A 19207-nucleotide genomic window follows, 5' to 3' on the forward strand; every position below is an offset into this window, starting at 1 on the left:
CTATGTATATATGTATCCATGTATCTATCTATGTATCTATCTACATATCTATGTATCTATCTACGTATCTACCTATGTATGTATGTATGTATGTATGTATGTATCTACCTATCTGTCTGTCTATGTATCTATCTATCTGGATATGAATAAATATACCAATGTAACTTGTGAGATTATTTAGCATTGCTTATATTTGTATGTGTTTAGTGCTGACCACTTTGTTAATGGTTAACCAATTAGGGAGCTTATCCCTGGGGGAAGACTAATTCCCCTTCTCCCAGATATCATTAATTGCTCTTCATCTAGGAATGGGGCCCTCTGAGATTTCTTCTGGCCATGCTGTCATGTCCATTGGTTTTGTCATTGTTCTGGTCTTTTGGGAACCAGAGTGTTGATATTTCTTGGGTGTAGTTTCCTGGTCCTCTGGCTCTTATGATCTTTCTGCACTCTTTTTTGTGATTCTCTGTAAGCCTTGGGTATAGAAATTGTTTGTATTTGTGAAGCAACTGGGGACGGGCACCCTGTGATCAGTTGTTTTCTACATTTTTACCAGTTGTGGATTTTCATAATGGTCTCCATCTCCTTCAAAAGGAAGCTTCTTTGATGAGTGATGAGATCCACATTTCTCTGTGGATATAAAGATAATATTGCCACTGTAGTTAAAAATCAGTCTGGTTTAGGAAAATGGCAGTAGTACATTTTTCTGTAAGGTCAATGACCTCACTAGCCACGGGTAGTTGACTAGGCTTAAAGTATCAGGTATGATATTCCTCTTATTGATCAGACCTTATGTATGATTGGACAGCTGTTGGTTGCTACCAAAATATAATTTTACCTATAGTAACAGCTGTTGTCCTGGCCATTTCATTTCATACACATCACAGCTGGGTAGGATTATTGATTACCTTATCTTTTTGGTAGAACCTTCCAGTACTATGAAATCTAATTCCCAGAGAGAAGGCTTTTGGATCAGATCCATCTGAAATCAACTGAGTCCTGTGTTCAAAACATGTGGTATTGTCCCATGCTACTTCTCGCCAGCAAGAATGACACGGGACACAAAGGATCCTCCTGCAGAAAAGCTTTAATGCATCTTGAGAGCGAGAGCATAAGCTTACAATACGGAGACCCAGAGTGAGGGAAAAACCATCCCTTATATAGGAAACTATCCTCGCCTAGGACATGTTACTCTCTGGCTGGTCGCTGCCAAACATGCCAGATGACGTACCACAGCATACGTGTCCCCCTGAGTGAGGAATTTACCAGGCGCTTGCGTATTGCCCTTTTACTAGGTGCATCCTGCCGGATATCGGCGCCATCAAACAATGGAGGATGTGAGAGTGGCCCTCCACATCTCCCCCTTTTCTGTTTATAAGCAAATAGGACACCCATAAATAGGAGGGTGAAGGCAGAGGTCATATCCTCGCACAAAGTTGGCGAACCTGTACAAGAGAGATACCCTTAAGCTGTTGTTGAGACCCAGGGCACTCCCAACCTGTCGCACTGCCATTTTTTGAGGGAGGGAAAACTGGGGCAGATACCCTCATGTAATATGACATGCCTTCCAGGGAGCGTGTTTGGTAGAACTTCCCTGTGCGATGCTAAGCTCGTCATCCCTCATGGGCTGCTCAAGCCGGACACTCTAATCCTGTGCAATGAACCGAGGTTCTAGGAGTGCAAGAGCTGTCCAGCCGGCGACCTATTGCTTGAGCATGGTCAACCAAATATCGGCTGACGCTCCTTGTTCAAGGGCTATAAGCGCCTGGGCGATCACAATTTTGTCCCTCTTTGTTTGAAATCTCAATTTGCAAAACAACCAGAGGAGTAACACTAATCCGCAGCAGAGGACTGCTCCAAAAAGTCCCACCCCCACCCATTCCTTAAAATAAGAGACTGCTGAGGTGATCCAGGATGACAATCCTTCTGTCAAAGACAGATCCAGTCGGGTAGAGTTTACTTGAATGATGGCCGCTCTCAATTCCCTAAGTGTCTGCTCAAAATCCGAGGTCCAATTCTGTAACAAATGCTGTGAAAGGGTTTTAGACAAATTGGCAGCTTTGGTAAATTGTTCATACTGTATAAACGTGACACAAAGGCCGGGGAGCTTTTGTTCACAGCCAAGCTGGGCCAGTTGCCACAGGATGTCTAGCTGCTCTTGGACCAGATCTATATGTTGGTTAACAAGCATGAGGCCTCCTTGTATCTGAGTATTAGCCGAGGCCTGTCTGTCCAGAGCCACAGAGACGGTAGCTGATAAATCATTGATAGTTTGGGTTGTCTGTACTGAGTTTGACAAGGCCAATGCCGAGGCAGTAACCAAAGCAGCAACTGCCGTTGTAGCAATAATGCCAACAATAATTGCAGAGATGCCAAAATTTCTCTTTCCTCTAAATAAGGTCAGGGTCCCCGGAGTCTCAACAGGGACCGGGATAAAGCGAGGCATGCGGGTAACTACCGCTATGGAATATTGGCTAGCATCCCAGCACAGGGCATAAAAACATGAACCGTCTGTACAATTCAATTTAAAAACTTTAGTGGCATTACTTATAATCCACACAAATGGCGGCCAGACACAAACCGGAGCAGGGTTAAACCTCGTGCTCCAGTAAGGTTTATATTTTATGTGAGTAGCTGTCCAGACAGAGGCTAAAGGGTGGATATTCCCCGTTCAGGAAAATGATAACCGTCCCTTTTCGCCCTTTCCTCCAAGTAGCATCGCCATGGGCATAACATCAGTGCAGCTACCATTAATGCCACAAAGCATCCATTGATCAAAGGGATTATTATTGGACCATCTAGGATCAATGGTGGTGAAGTTCTCTCCGCCTCCCAAATCAGGGGAGTAGGAAAAAAAATTCTGGACTGCCCAGGCAGAGTCCCGGGACTGGCAACCAGTCCAAGGCAAAGTAAGTTCTTCATCCTGGGTTCCTCTACAAAAGGGTGCCAACTTTGGTTGACGGAGAGGGCAGGTGGAGGAGTTAATGTAAGGCCACCAACCATAGAGAACTGTGGCGTTAGCCACAATGTCTTCCTCACCAGTTCCCCATGTGGCCTCCCTTAACCAAGCAGAAGATTGATTACTCAACATAATACAAGGAAGATCAGAAGATGTTTTGTTGAATATGCCAAAACAGAGGCTGCCCTTAAGGGGAATAGTCCTATTTTCTTTTACTTGCTCTATATGGGAATCTAATGGTAAATAGGCTAGTCCCAATTCTTTGTTGGTAGTAAAGAAACGTGGAAACACTTGGGCATTATACATCACCAGCATCGGGAGGGGGAAGGTTGACATTATTCCCCACCGTAGTTCGCTCTGCACTTTTATTGGCACTCCCTGGATCAGCATGAGGATCACCAGAGTTGTCATCTTCTTGGTCCTCTGTCTTGATATTCCGAGTAAGTCATCCCAGAACCCAAACTGGATTTTCATTATGCTGTGGAAAAACACAAACAGCTCCCCTGGATCTTATCAAAACAGAATCCGGGCCCTTCCATTAATTTGTCAATACATCCTTCCATTTGACTAATTCTTTTGTCCTTTTGGGCTCTGAGCAATGTCGCTCAGCCGCTGTTTGCCCAGCTTCATCAAGATTTAAAAAATTTAAGGTAAAAAGGGCCAAAGCAGTGGCCACTCGGGGTGTTGGGGGGAGTTCTATCATAATTCCCCCTCTTTGTTTTATTAAATATGATTTGAGCATCCGATGAGCGCGCTCTATGACTCCCTGTCCTTGAGGGTTGTAGGGCAGGCCCGTCAGATGGGTAACCTGCATCTGAGCACAAAACTGACGGAATTTTTGAGATGTATAGGCGGGGCCATTGTCAGTTTTTACACATCTTGGCTTTCCCCAAGCACTCCATGCTTCAAGGCAGTGCTGAATGACATGTGTTGTTTTTCTCCTGTAAGTGGGGTGGCATGTAGAATGCCAGAACATGTATCTATAGATACATGCACATACTGTAATCTTCCAAAAGTAGAATTATGAGTAACATCCATTTACCAGATTTGCAATGGCTGTATTCCTCTCGGGTTGACCCCGATGTGAGGAACTGGGAGGAACTGGCAGCACTGTTGGCATTGGGTGACTATATCACGTGCCTCTTTTCTAGTTATAAAGAAGCGGCAGCGTAAAGTTTCCGAGGTAACATGGAAATTGCCATGAAAGGTTTTAGCGGCCTCTAGAGGAGAGGCCAGGGCCACAGCTATCATTTTTGTGGCTTTGTCAGCCAAATCATTCCCTGAACTCATTGGACCAGGGAGTCCAGAATGGGCCCGTATATGAGTAATATATACAGGGAATCTCCTATTTATTAAAATAATTTGGATTTTTTGGAAAATCTCTGCTACCTTGCTAGTTGTTTTAATTATGCCGGCACTTTCAAGAATATTAACAGCATTGACCACATAGGAGGAATCTGAAACAATATTTAGAAGCATCTGGAATTTTTCATGGACCTCCATGACCACTAGGCATTCTACCACTTGGGGTGAGGTTTCAAAACATTGTCGTGAGAACACTTGGGAATTTACCACATATGATCCCACCCCTGTTTTTGACCCATCCGTCTACACTGTTATCCCTTCTTTTAACGGTCTGTGGGATGTGACGCGAGGGAAAACAACAGGTTGTGATCTAGCAAAACATAATAGGGGGTGTTTAAGATAATGATTATCTATCTGTCCAGCAAAGGAAGTAACTAACACTGCCCAAGCATTTGAGGTAGCAGCTAATGTTTGAACCTGAATGGCTGTATATGGTACTATCAAAGTTTTGGGTTCTTTCCCCAAATGAGTAATAGCTGCCTTCAACCCGCGGAGTGCAAGCTGAGCAACCGCATCGGGATACCAGTCAATAATCTTAGCAGGAGATGCATTGGGATGGATCCATAATAAAGGCCCATTCTGCCACAAGACAGCTGTTGGTAATTGCATAGTTTTGAAAACGCACAAATCAAAAGGCTTGGTTTCATCAATGTGCTGCAATTGAGCATCCTGTAAGGCCTTTTCGACAACTTGTAAGGCCTGGTTTGCGGCTGGCGTCAATGCTCTCGGAGAGGAGATATGAGAGTCCCCTTCCAAAATATCAAATAAAGGTTTCAACTCAGCAGAGGAAATCTTTAAAAATGGTCTCAGCCAATTTATATCTCCCAATAACATTTGGAAATCATTTAAGGTATGCAAATGATCTCTGCGAATCTCTAATTTCTGGGGAACTATTTTTTCAGGATAAATGACCGATCCCAGAAATGAGCCAATTTCTGCAATTTGAACCTTTTCTGAAGCGACTTGTAGTCCCCGTCGTCCCAATGTTTTGATTAAGATGGGATATGAGGTCTGTAAGGTTGTTAAATCTTTATCACACATTAGAATGTCATCCATGTAATGAGCCAGAAGCAAAGATGGAAATTGCTTCCTTATAGGTTCAAGGGCTCGTTGCACATATAGTTGACAAATAGTGGGGCTATTGGCCATGCCTTGAGGCAGGACCTTCCACTGAAATCTCTTATCAGGTTCAAGATGATTAGTAGCTGGTATAGTAAATGCAAACCTCTGTCTGTCTTGTGGACACAAGGGGATGGAAAAGAAACAATCCTTAATGTCTATAATTATTATCTTCCATTGCTTAGGTAACGTGGAGAGTAAGGGTAGGCCTCGTTGGATCGAGCCAAATAAACGCATCTGTGCATTAATGGCTCTCAAATCATGGATAAGTCTCCATTTTCCTGATTTTTTTCTTTATCACAAAAATAGGAGTATTCCATGGTGAAATGGACGGTTCTAAATGACCAAGCTGCAATTGTTCATTAACCAATTTAGTGGCAGCTTCTAATTTTTCAGAGGATAGATGCCATTGAGGAACCCATATTGCCTCCTCTGTGAGCCAGGGTATGGGCATAGAACCCTCAATGGCACCTAGGAAAAACCCAGGCCTTGTTTATGGGGGTTTGCGATTGGTTCAATGGGCGTGAGACAGCCCTGTTCTAATCACCCTAGGCCTTTCCCTTCCTTATAGCCCATCCTTGACATCATGTGGGCCACTTGTGGGGGGTATTCGTTAGATAAGGTTAGTCCCATGGTCTGCATAACATCTCTCCCCCAAAGATTAACAGGTAGGGGAAGTACATAGGGAACAAATTGTCCCTGTCGGTCATCGACAGTCGTCCAAGTTAGAGTGGCAGAGCTGATTTTAGGGCACGACTGGTAGCCTAAGCCTTGTAGCGAGTGAGAAGATCTTATGGTAGGCCATGATTGAGGCCACCATTTTGAGGAAATTATACTTTTATCAGCCCCAGTATCCAGTATGCCTTCAAATTTCTTTCCATTAATTTCTAAGCTCAATTTTGGGCGGTTGTTAAGATGAACCACCAAATATGCCAAATCATTACCAGTGGACCTCATGGGCCCCTTGGTATCCTGTATTGTGGTTTGGGAGCACGGAAGGAGTAATAACTGCGCTATTCTATCTCCTTCACTTACGGAAAAAACCCCATCGGGACTTGAACAAAGAATCTGAATATCAAGAGAGTGCTGAGCTTCAACAAGGCCTGGATGAACTATCAGTCCTTGTAGGGCGAGAGATCCTCTCCCAAGGACAAGGCCTATGGTTCCCGGGGGTAAAGGCCCCACAATCTGAGCAGGAATTGGCTTAATGCCCATCTGGGGCATTAGAAAGAAGTCGGAGGCGGCACACAGGTCCAATTTTGTGTCACCTCTTGGGGAGTCTCCTCTGTCAGGGTCATGGCTTTCTGAAAGTGGTTCCCATATTTTTGAGGGCCCTGGGACCGGGGGCCCAACGATCCATTTTTTGACATCTCATTAGGCTGAGCTTCTAAAGGAGGGAGCAGTTTGCCCTTAATATCCCTCACTGAGCGGCACTGGTCAGGCCTATGGTAGCCCTTGCCACATCGGACACAGATAGTTGCAGGCCTCCTGTCTCCCTTGGTTATCCTACAGTCTCTTTTTAAAAGGCCCACTTTTCCACATTGAAAACATGATCTTGTATCTGTCCCTTTAAAGGGGCGTTGCCGGGACTGGAGAATGGCGCCTCCAGGCCTGTGTTAGTAAGGGGCCCGCCGAGTTCTCTGCAGACTCTGAGCCAATCCTGTAACCCTTTATTTTTTCTGGGGGCTATGGCTGCTCGGCATTCCTGGGTGGCTTGCTCAAAAACGAGCTGTTCTATTAGCGGCGCTGCTTGCTCCGTATCACCAAATATTCGTCCTGCAGTCTCAGTCATTCTGGCTACGAAGTCTGAGAACGGTTCCTGGGGCCCCTGGATGATTCGGGTAAGTTGATTATCGGCCCCTCCTTTCCTAGTGAGTGCCTTCCAGGCCTTAATGGCTGAGCTGGAGACTTGAACATAAGCGCCCCAATGGTAATTAGCTTGGTCCGCTGCAAAGTGGCCCTGTCCTGTCAAGAGTTCAAATGTCCATTCTTGCTGCTCAGGCGCTAAAGCCGTGGCATTAGCTCTGGCCTGTGTTTGAGCCGCCTCATACCAAAGCGCCTTCCATTCCATATATTGGCCCATGTTAACGAGGGCCGCCTTTGCAATCATCTGCCAATCGGCGGGTGTCAAATAATTTAGGGCCAGCCTTTCAAGAATGGTTAGGGTGAAATTGGCTGTAACTCCGTACTTTCTGACAGACTCCGCCAGCTCTTTTATTTGGTTATATTCGACTGGGGCATGAACCCGCTCACCCTCCTGTGTCTCAAAGACTGGGAACATCATGCGCAGCTTCCTTCTCACTCTTTCGGGGACTAAAGAGAATGCGCAAGAGCGCACCTCATACGGAGGGGGCGCCGTTGGTGACTGCCGTGGCAGAAGCTTTCTATTATCTCCCTTTCGTTCCTCGCGGTGATATCTCTCTTCCTCATATCTAGCTGCTTCCTCATCTAACTTGGCCTCCTCCTCTGAATCTAAGATCCCATTCTCAGAGCTATCAGAACTGTCGAGGTTCAGTGCTTCTAGCTCTTTCACAGGGTATATGCTGGCTCCCCCTCCCGTTTGCTGTGTAGAGAGGGAAGCGCCGGAATCTGAATGCTTTAACACTCCCTTGTCCTCGGACTTACCGGGAGGGCTCTTTTTCTTTCTCAGGACGTCCTTTCTCTTGCGCGTGCCTAATCTCTCACTACGTTCGGTTTCTGACATACTGTCTTGGACTACCTCGAGTACGGTCTGTCCTCCTACAACTGCTGCCTTACACACTTCATCTGCTAAGCAATTTTTGACTAGTTTCCATATGGCTTTAGTTCCTAGCTGCAGATCTTTCTCCGCCAATTTTCTGTCTAGGTCCTTTCCAAGTTTGTCCCATGAGGCGATTGTAAACGAGCCTGAACAGGCAAACCAGGGAGCCACCCTGTCCACCTCCTTTACAGAGTTTTTAAGTGTTCTTCCTCCAATTTTAATGTCCCTCTGCTTTAGCACCGTTTCCAAAGCCGTGATCACAGACTGTGAGGATCCCATGAGGGACCAAGAACGCCCGGCGGCTTATCTACGTCCGTCTGACAAGGCGTGAGTAGAAACAGACACGCTGCTCTCTTATATACAGGAGTCTTACACGCACTTCCCGGATGGTGCTATCACGTCCCTGCTCCCCAACAGTAAAGGGGAACTGCGTGAAGCTCACTTATTTACGAGAGACTGAGACGCGCCTCCAGCTGCTGTCACGTATTCGTATCAGACCAACCACACCAAAATCTTCCTTTTAGCAGCGGAAACGGTGAAAAGAGAACATAATAATAAGAAAGAGTAGGGTGGCTCCGAGAACAAATACCATAGCTTCAACAAATCCTTCCCAAGGTGGCGACAACCCCAGACCAAAGTCCAAGAAAGGCATGCCTCTCCGAATGTATTTTACCTGCAGTTCTGAATCCTCCTTGTCACCAAGGGGTCTCTGGAGGTGCTGACGAGGGCCAGGTCTTTTTCCTGGGTTTCTGGCACCAAATGTCCCACGTTTCTTCTCGCCAGCAAGAATGACGCGGGACACAAAGGATCCTCCTGCAGAAAAGCTTTAATGCATCTTGAGAGCGAGAGCATAAGCTTACAATACGGAGACCCCGAGTGAGGGAAAAACCATCCCTTATATAGGAAACTATCCTCGCCTAGGACGTGTCACTCTCTGGCTGGTCGCTGCCAAACATGCCAGATGACGTACCACAGCATACGTGTCCCCCTGAGTGAGGAATTTACCAGGCGCTTGCATATTGCCCTTTTACTAGGTGCATCCTGCCGGATATCGGCACCATCAAACAATGGAGGATGTGAGGGTGGCCCTCCACATGGTATCTTTATCACTAGGGCGTTACCTTAAACTTCTGGGAGGCAATCAAGGGCAAAACCAATAACCTATAGTTTTGGAAGCCTTGTCATTCCTTGACCAAAAGCTCAAAAGGTTTCTCACTTCTGTCACTAGGGTTTTGTTAGATAGTGCATGGCTCTTGGGGGGGGGGCATTATCACACCAAGTGGTACCATTTCATTTAAAATAATATATATGCAATTTTGGTAACTATGAAATAATATTCTCAATTGGGTGTTGTGATACATGTATTTAATCCCAACACTCAGGGGCAGAGGCAGGTAGATCTCTGTGAGTTTGAGGCCATCCTGGTCTACATAGCAAGTCACAGGCCAGGCAAGGGTATAGAGTAAGAACTCCCTCAAAAAACATGATGATAATGAGGAGGAGGAGGAACAGGAAGAGGAGGAGGAGGTAGAGGAGGAGGAGGAAGATGATGATGATGGCCATCATCCCTGTAGCTTTTTAAAAGTCCTTAGTGTCCCCTCTCCCCAGTTAAAGCCACACCTCTGTTTTTCCATTCCCCCTTCATATCACCTAGTATCCTTTTATTCCTAACTCTAGAGTTCTTTGGCTCTTTTCTAGTTTAAATAGGCATCAGTGCTTAAGGGGTTAAATTGTCTTACACATAGATCTATATTTTTGTAGGGCTCACTCTGAATCTGTCACAGAAAAAGAGCAATTTGATGGCTGATATTGATTGTCAACTTGACAGGATGAACTTCAGAGCAAGTCTGTGAGGGATTATTTAGGTTACATTGTTTGAGATGGGAAGATCTACACTAAATATGGGTGGTGCCATTCTATGGATTGGAGTCCTGGACTGGATGTAAAGGAGAAGTGAGTTGAGCACCAGCATTAATCCCCCTCTGCCTCCACACTTCCAAGACCAGCTACATAATGCTTTGCTCCTGTGCCTGATGGACAGCACCTGCAATCTATGTGCCAAAATAGAGTTTTCCTTCCTTTGTTTTAGCAAGATAGAGGCATACATATACATCACAAGCAACTTGGAGTTGGTGACAATTCATTACATTTAACATGTAGCAGTCTAGTCACATAAGTGCCAGCCTGGTATCTTTGCTATGTTATATTGATTAGAAGCAAAACCTAGATTCTACTGATCCTGGGGAGATAGACATAAGACACACTTGAGGGCAGAAGCATCATTGGCCACATTAAGGTGTGCTCACCAGAGCAACAGTGCTTGTGGCTGGAGGACAAAAAATCAAAGCACTGTTTTTCAGAGTGTCAGGAACTGGATCTTTAACAAAGATTTTTGGGCAGTTCAGACTCAAGAAATTTTGAGAGCTTATCAGTCTTTGCTTTTATAACCATTGCTTTTCTTTCTTTCCTTTTTGATAAAAATGTTTAAAAAAGGAAAACTAATAGCATAAACAGTCTTCCAGACAGCACATATTGGCTTGTCTTGGATTGCTAGGAGTATCTGGGAAATATGAGATTTGGTCCTTTGGAGGATAAAGCAATATGCCATTTTTATTTTTTGCTCAGGTAATTTAAAGACTCATTCCAAAAAGATCGGCAGACTTTGCTCAACCTTTCCTGTCTTTGAGTTATGCAATAGCAATTTATTTGGGGAAACAGTGTCTAGCTGATCCGTTGGAACATGGGAGAATCATAAGCGTCTGACCTGCATGTAGCTGTTTCTCTTTCATTTCTCTGTTAAAAAAGCCATAAGGGAAATATGTCGCCACCCACTCTTTTCTGGAGAGCTCTTAGCTTTGGGTTTTAAAAACTTAGTCTTGAAGGTCTCACTGAGTTATTTTGGGCTCCCCCTGAGCGCCATAGGAGAATGCAAAACAAGAATGGGTGTGTGAGACTTTTATAATGTGGCAGGTCTTTTCTTTCTGACAAGAAATTGTCAGTGACCCTTCAGTGATAAGATGTGGAGCTTTTCATTCTCCATTTTGTAAGGAATGAGAAATCCCCCGCCATACACACACACACACACACACACACACACACACACACACACACACACACACAGAGGCACACACAGAGTTTAAAGGCCTTGGGCCCAGCACCTACCTTCTGTAGCTCTTACTATTCAGTCAATCCTACTGACCTATTAAGCTCTGTTCACATCTTTCTTCCCTGCACCAGTTTCTAAGATTATGTTAAGTCACTGGATTTTTCCTATGCTAGACTATAGTTTTTATCTTAAAAAAATAAGCAATTAAATAAAATGATCCAGCTATGTGGGTCAGGCTAGCACTTGCAATTATTGATGTAGCCTTCTGAGTTGGAATTAAATGTGTACACCATGACCTCTGGTTAACTCTTTTTAAAAGTAACCATAGTGATTTTGTAGGTTTTCTTGCAGTGTCATTTACCTCTCTGGCTCCTTCAATTATCCTCCCTTCTCTTAAACAAGAGCTCTAATGTTTGGCTGTGAGTCTCTAAATCTGTTTCCATCAGCTGCTGGGTAAAGCCTCTCAGAGGACAGTTATGCTAAGTTCCTGCTTGCAAATAAGGAGAATATCACTAATAGTGTCAGGGGGTGGGTTCTGTCTCCTGGTATGGGTCTCAGGTTGGACCAATCATTGGCAAGAAACCTGTAAAATCAACTAACCTAGGCTCATAAGGGCTCACAGACACTGAACCACAACCAAAGATCATGCGTTGGGACAGACCTAAGCTGCCTACACATATGAAACAGACATAGAGCTTGGACTTCATGTGGGACCCCTAACAACTGGAGAAGGGTCTTTCTCTAATTCTGTTGCCTGCCTCTGGACCCTTTTCCCCTCTTTGGGCTGCATTGTCTAGGCTAATAGGAGAGGACATGCCTAGAGGACATGCAACATGACTGTGCCAAGAAGTGTTGATATCCATGGGAGGTCTCCCATTCTCTGAGGAGAAAGGGAAGTGGGTCTGAGAGGACAGGATGTGAGAGGGAGAGACTGGGAGGAGAGGCTGGGTAATCAAAAGAGACAGTCTTAAATGCTAATTTGCTCTCTCTCTCTCTCTCTCTCTCTCTCTCTCTCTCTTTCTCTCTCCCCCCCACCCCCACCCCGAGTCTGCTGCCCCTACTCTCTTCGATTTAAACAAGAACCTTGCACAGATTCACCTCTGTGCTTTACATCATGCTTCTTTTAAAGCTTAGCAGGTGCATGACCTTCTCACATCTGAGAGTTGTTAGGCAAGCTTGGCTGTTAGTAATTTTCTGCTCTAAACTTCTAGTTTGGGTGGGAGTAGGTAGCTAGACAAAGTTTGGTGCGGCTAACTAACTTGATGGTGGCCATTGGTGCTTGATTGTAGGTGAACCTAAGCCGACTCAGTACTTTTACTTTGAAAATAAACTAGCAGCTCTTCCTTACCATCTTTTCACCTAGCTTTAGCCCATTTTGATAACTTTCTTGATGCTCGGAGCTGTAGCAAGCGCATTTAATATGGTAGGCCTCAAGCTTCCAGTTCTTATTGTTTATTGTGTCAGGAAATGCAGCATCGAGGCAGTAGAGGGAATCATGGTGCAAATAATAATGACTTGATTGTTCCTTTTAGGTTTTCTTAGGAGGCAGAGGTAGAAAATGCACATTACAAGGAAAAACCCAACAACATGATTTATAGTACTATTGCAAATGAAACTAGTAACATAGGGTTTTTATTTAACTTCCTTGATTCTACAGTTATACCTCTAGTTTCCCAGAACAGAAATTTTAGTCTCAATACCAATGTGATTGGCCATTTGTCTTACATACATATTACAAAATAATGATGTCAATATTACATCATATAAGCACCAAATCCAGTTAGGATTTCTTTACATTCCTGTTTTATTGTTAGAAAATATTGTTTTAGGAATGAAGTATCAAGATACTAAGTTTTTCAAGTCACTCAACATAATCTCTCCGTTTTCAACTCTCAAGATTTTTCTTATTCATTGAATGTTTTGGTTTACAGTTTTGTGAAACATTTGTAGGACTCAATAATAACAAAGCCACATCAGAGATAACTCTCATCAGTTTTTATTACTAGTAGGAATTGAGCATTCCAATGTGTTGTAGTTAATTTAATTAGCCTTCTGTTGACTGAACATTTGGGTTTTTAGTCTATTGCTATTCAAAATGAGACAACTAATACCAGTATAAATTTATCCTTTTTCTGGGGTGGGGATTATGGGTTTATTGTAAAATTTGATTAAACTGCTGATTCAAGAGAGTTGTCATAATTATACTAGATGCTGCTTAATTTTGCCCATTAACAGCCCATTTAGCATTTCTCCAGAAAAATATGAGTTTAGTTCCTCGTGGCCTGAACAATCAAATATATTCTTACTAAACCTTAAGAATCTTGATTGTTTGGTAAGTGGGAATAAAATTTCTGTGATTTTAACCTCCAGATCTCACTCTGAATGACTGAACATTTTTATCGTAAGGGTAACTTACATTATCTTTTCTGTTCTGTCTCCTCATATCTTTGGCTAATTTCTCATAGATTATTGAAAAGAATTGATAATAGGTAATCAATTATTCCAGGGACATAAACCATGTTCTCTTACTTAAATGTTCTTTTCATTTGCTCATTTGTGTCTGTACTTAGCTTATACTTTATTTCTGCCACAATATTCAAAATGTTTATCATATATTTTAATAGTTTTCTTTCTGGCTTTCTTTTTAAAGTTTGTTCTTTCTGTGGTTTACAGAGAAATTACCCATGATTTCTTTTTGTATTTGGTTGCTTTCAGTTTTATGTTTGAGTATCTTGTCAACTGGCACTGTGAAAAATATTCTCTGATAAATATCCATTTCTGCAGTATCATTTATTTGATGATTTTTTTCATCTACTAGATTAAAATGTTGCTTGTTAACAGCCCTGAGCTTCAATATGCAACTGGCCCCATTGTGGACATTTAATTCTATGCCATTGATTTGTCTGTTAATCCATTGCCCTATCAGATGTCTCTACTTTGAAAGGCTGTGATGGTTAGTGTTAATTATCAACTTGACAGAATTGAGGATCACCTGGGAGATGGGCCTCTGTAGGAGATTATTTCGATTGTGTTCATTGATGTGGACAGATCCATCTTGAGAATGGATGGGGCTGTTCCCTCAGCAGGAGACTTTGGACTTTGCAAAATGGAGAAAGCGAGATGACTTATCCTACTGTGCTTCCTGTGTGTCTCCATTTCCCCAGTCCTGCTATAATATCCCTAGATCTATCACCTACCAGAAAGAAATCCTTTCTTCATGGAGTGACTAATTGCTCTTAAATCTCATGAACAGTGTTCTGATAAAATTTGCTAGTAAAATTAGTGATAAATTAGCTTTTTAGCTCTTAATGAAAAAAATAGAAGTATTGTTCTGGATTTTTATGTGTACATGTTTACTAATGTATGCGTCAGGAATGTTATATTAGTTTGCTCAATGGGTGTTAAACATTTACTGGTGTGTTTTGTTTACTGATTTGTTTCTATTGAAAATGGTAGGTTTTCCTTACTCTTAGCTCTTCTCATTGAGTATAGTGGGTATGTGGTGGGTCTTGTAGAATAATGTAGCATTCTAGACTTCTCAGGTCTGTTCTTTTAACATCATTTACATTGTCAAAGTAAAAACTGGCAGCATACCCCACACTGCCTCTAGGGAGCACCATGCTATCTTAACACCCCAGCATTGCACTGTGCTCCCTCTTGTTTCCTATGTTTCATTTTTCTTCTCTTTCATGTATGATTTGATTAATATCCTTGTGTCTTTTATGCTTTGCCTTTCTCAGATCACACCATTTGAATTTTTTTGTTATAAAGCACAAGCTTTTGCATGATGTATGTGTCTATTATCTAAGGCAGGCCCCAGAGACACACAAGGACAGGGATTCTTCTCTCCCATGTTTCTTGTTACCGAATGCTTTGTTCACATGGCGTGGTCAAACAGTTTTACTCATTGATCTTTATCAATGTCTTAGATTTCTTCAGTTTGCTATCACAGTCATTATTTTGGAAGACCTTAATGTTCTCTTAGCCCATGGATGTAATGTGCATGAAAGCTTTGGGAGTTGAGTCAGAGGACTTTTATTGCACCAGTGGGAGGTAACTTACCGGGAAATTCAGCAATTCTACAGAAGGCCAGGTTGAAGTTAGCCCTTGCTATTAACTATTCCCAGGACTCCAGGCTTTTTTTTTTTTAATTGAACTCCTTGGACACTTTCCAACTCAGAACTTATCCCAAACATGCTCTCAGAGCCCAGGGAGTAAATTTCTGAATTTATCAAGAAAGGAGAGTCTGGAGTCTGCTGTAGCTTCAGTAGGCATTTAATAGTACCAACCTGGAAAATTCTACGCAGTTCAGGCACAGTCTATTTCCTGGTTCCCGGTCATGTGAAGCAAGGATGATCAAATGCATTTGCTGTGTTAAAAAAAACTGCACAAAGTAAGGAAGTTGTAACCATTTTCTAAGCCTTTTGAAGGATCCTCAATCAGTAAGTAAAACAAGTTAGTCCCGCTTCACTAATGTGCCTATTCTGAAGCTTCAAAGGAAAACAGTGTGCCAAAAATCTCCTTGTGTGTGCTGCAAACTTCCACATGTATTATTTCTATATGCTATTCTTTTTGGTGGCTGGCACTGTGACTTTGTGAATAGGAACTTAATCTCCCAAAGACCTAATTTCTTTCCATTTTTTACTTAATACTGTTTAACTTGACCCGGAGAGATCTGGCCTCCTGTCTTCTCATCCTACTGCTAGAAGATGCGCAGGGACTTTGGTTGGTCACTTTGTCATCTGGAGATGAAATATAACATGCCAAACCACCAGTTAAGTCATTATTAATCACAACCCAGATTTAAGTCCCTTGCCAGTATTAGGAGGAGTGAGTCCCTCAGGTAAAACAATCCCTTTATAAGTGTCTAAATGCACAGAACTTGCTGACGGTAATACCACAGCTATCCAAAGAGTAGAAAATCAAGGTCATGACTGCAGCAGAGCAGAAAAATGCCTGCAGGCTCCTGTACAGGATGCTTAGTGAGGGAGATGGAGATATGAAATGGAGTTGTTTAAATTCTGGAGGCCACGTGATGGTGTGGCTCCTTCCTGTCTTCTCTGGGCCCAGAGGAACTTGAACAGAACTCATATTTCCTGACATTAGATGAGAATGCAGAATTCCAGCAGAGGTTTAGGGAAGCTGATAGTTAGTAAGACTGTGTCAGCTCAGATTCAAATTATAGTTTCCTTAAGGGGCTTTGTGCCGGGTTTAATAAGTACTTTGTAGAGGTTACTATTATTTACTTGGAAAGAGAAAACTCTGTACATATTGGTCACTGTAGCCAGCCTAGCAAAGTGTGGATTTCTCAGCCTGCATCTGAGCCGGGGAAGAATATATCCAAGTCTGTTTTCTCTCCAGAAAAATAGGTGGAACTTTTGGGAACTCACCTAGTTTTATCACTGAAAATAGACTTGATTCTAGTATAGACTTTGCTCTTTGACCATCCATCGGCTCAGACAGAAAGTCATTATGCGGTGATGGAACATTCATTCCCCAGCCCTTTTTATAGAACCCACACTGGGAGAAAGGTTACCTTCTGTGAAAGCAGGTGATGAGCATCAGGAAAGGGTCTAGTTACTTTTACTGGTCTTGCTACACATGCTTGTTACTGCTCTGCATAGCATGAATTACTCTTTTGCTTTTCTGTAGTCTTTCCCCAGCAGCTGGCTTACTTACGTTATCGGTTCCTGGTTTTTCAAGGCTCCGAACTCCTCCTTCTCAGGGATTTTAAAGCCTCCTCAGCATTGCTGAGTCTTTTTAGTCTATAAGACTGATCACCAGCTAAAAAAAGAACTATTAGATATCTCCAGGGAATTAAGCAAGAGAAAGTACATGCCAGTCACCACGGTGATGGGTGCATGGAGTCTCCCCTCTATGCAGAATCTTTTCTTCATTTCTACTTCATGTTGAACTGTTTAGAGACATTGTTTAAGGCAGCTTTAGTAGTGAAGAAACTGCAGAAGATAATCATGGCAGGCACTGATTGCCAAAAGCTTAGTTTCATATCTGATACTACAGCAAACATTGGGAATGCATGATCTCGTTTAAAGCATATACCAACCCAGGGAAGCCATGTTACATTCTCATAATTATTCATCCAGAAAGTTAGCAGGTTTCACACATGGGCTTATACATCTTCTATGTCTCATGATTGTTTTATGTATTACTAGTATGCCAATGCTAAAACACACAGTCTAGGGAGTTTATTAATTTTCTCAGTATTGTGCCATCTAAGCAAAATATCTTCATATTAAAACACAAATGGACAAGCACCAGGATTATTAAGAAGCCCATGGAGGCTGCAGTGCTCACTTAAAATTGCTCTCATTGCATTATCCAGCTGCAAATGGTGGCCTGTTTGAACATTTCCCCATGCTGGGAATGTGATTTTTGCAGACCATGTTTTGCAGTGAAACTGGACTCGATGCAATTAAACGGCAATTGCCATTAATTCCTGCCCTGTACCTTCATATTTAATAGGGCTTCACAAGAATTGTCATAATGTTATGAAATTGGGTTTTGGTTTTTAGTTTAATTTTAAGAAGAAAGCATGTGCTTTTTAAAACCCACCAAAGGGTATCTGGTAACATTCATTCTCCTCTCTGAGGAGCAGAATCTGATGACTTTTTAAAGGTACAGTGCAGCTCCAGGAAGCCCCAGTCTCAGGACAGAAAGCTCAGGTTGGAGACAAGAGAGCTACAATTTTCTGAGTGAAGATAATTCTGTAGTCTCAGCAGAATGCTAAGCAGCAAATCTCATGTTCTCTGATGTAAGCAACTAATTGACTGAAGATAAAACAAGCTTAAAAAATAAATGAGCTGCTTTGATGAGGTCCCTGTTTAATGTGTAACTCAGGTGTGAGCATGGGAGGTATTTTCAACATTTGTGTTGATTTTGTATCTTGTGACAACAATCCACCATCTCATTGAGGGAGGGGACTGCAAGTTTTGAGGAAGGAGGTCCAGTGTTCTTGTGGTTGCTAGTTCAGAGTCCTACAAACTGAGTAACTAGAAGGAATTATTTCTCCTAACATCCTTACTTGCTTAAGGATGCATGATTGTTCTTCCAAACTGAAGGGACTTTTGCTGTAGTGGCCATAGTGCAGTGGTTCTCTGCCTTCCTAACGTTGTAGCCCTTTAATACCTCATGTGGTTGTAACTCCTAACCAGAAAATTATTTCATTGCAACTTCATAACTGTAACTTTGCTACTGTTATGAATTATAATCTGATATGCAGTTGGTGACTCCTGTGAAAGAGTTGTTCGACCTTAAAAAGGGTCAAGTCCCTCAGGTTTAGAACCTCTGCCACAGCAACATCTGTCATGGTCTTCTTCGGTGGGCATCTACTTTCATGAGAAGCCTTTCTAGAGTCGCAAGCTTTTCAGGTCACTTGATAAGCTGAGGAAAGTGATGTATATGCCAAAGAAATCTTGACACCTCCCCCGCTTTCTAATAAAGCCAACTAAACATCTTGTCCTTGAATAACCTGAATACTGTTGTAGAATATGATGTGTTTAGTGGAACAAACTATCACAGCATCTGGTAGGACTCTGAATAGTTCGTAACGATACAGGATTAAATGACCTACAGCCTAGAGGCCATATTCCTAGGACAGAAATGCCGCGTCTTTGTTATCACCAGGTGAAAGGAAACTATGCAAGTTCTCATTGATAGAATGGGTAGCCATACACTTGCCCTATCAGTAGCTGAAACTATGCAGTAAAGGAAACACTAGCAAGGAGGAGACCAATCTAACAAGCACCTGTAATGGGAATTATCACCATTCTCACCCATTTTTGTTCATTCATTCATTCATTCATTCATTCATTCACAGTGGGGACTGAAACCAGAGCCATATACATACTAGTATATTCATACTTTATGAATGAATTAAATTCCCAGCTCTTTATTTTTGAGT

At 42.6% G+C, this 19207-nt stretch overlaps 2 protein-coding genes across 2 annotated transcripts in view; one reads left to right on the plus strand and one right to left on the minus strand.

The window, feature by feature from the left end:
• Rad51ap2 (RAD51 associated protein 2) overlaps nt 1–19207 on the plus strand; it is a 448185-nt gene that overhangs the window by 145338 nt on the left and 283640 nt on the right. The gene's annotated exons all lie outside the window — the stretch shown is intronic.
• LOC134479340 (uncharacterized) lies at nt 1067–9086 on the minus strand. The gene is made up of 2 exons (XM_087554929.1): nt 8854–9086; nt 1067–3434 (listed from the first exon to the last, which is right to left on the minus strand). The coding sequence occupies exons 1-2, from the start codon at nt 9030–9032 to the stop codon at nt 2669–2671; spliced, it is 945 nt and encodes a 314-aa protein (XP_087411055.1). The 5' UTR covers nt 9033–9086; the 3' UTR covers nt 1067–2668.

Source organism: Rattus norvegicus, chromosome 6 (assembly GCF_021556685.1).
Source record: "Rattus norvegicus strain SHRSP/BbbUtx chromosome 6, alternate assembly SHRSP_T2T, whole genome shotgun sequence".
Taxonomy (NCBI): domain Eukaryota; kingdom Metazoa; phylum Chordata; class Mammalia; order Rodentia; family Muridae; genus Rattus; species Rattus norvegicus.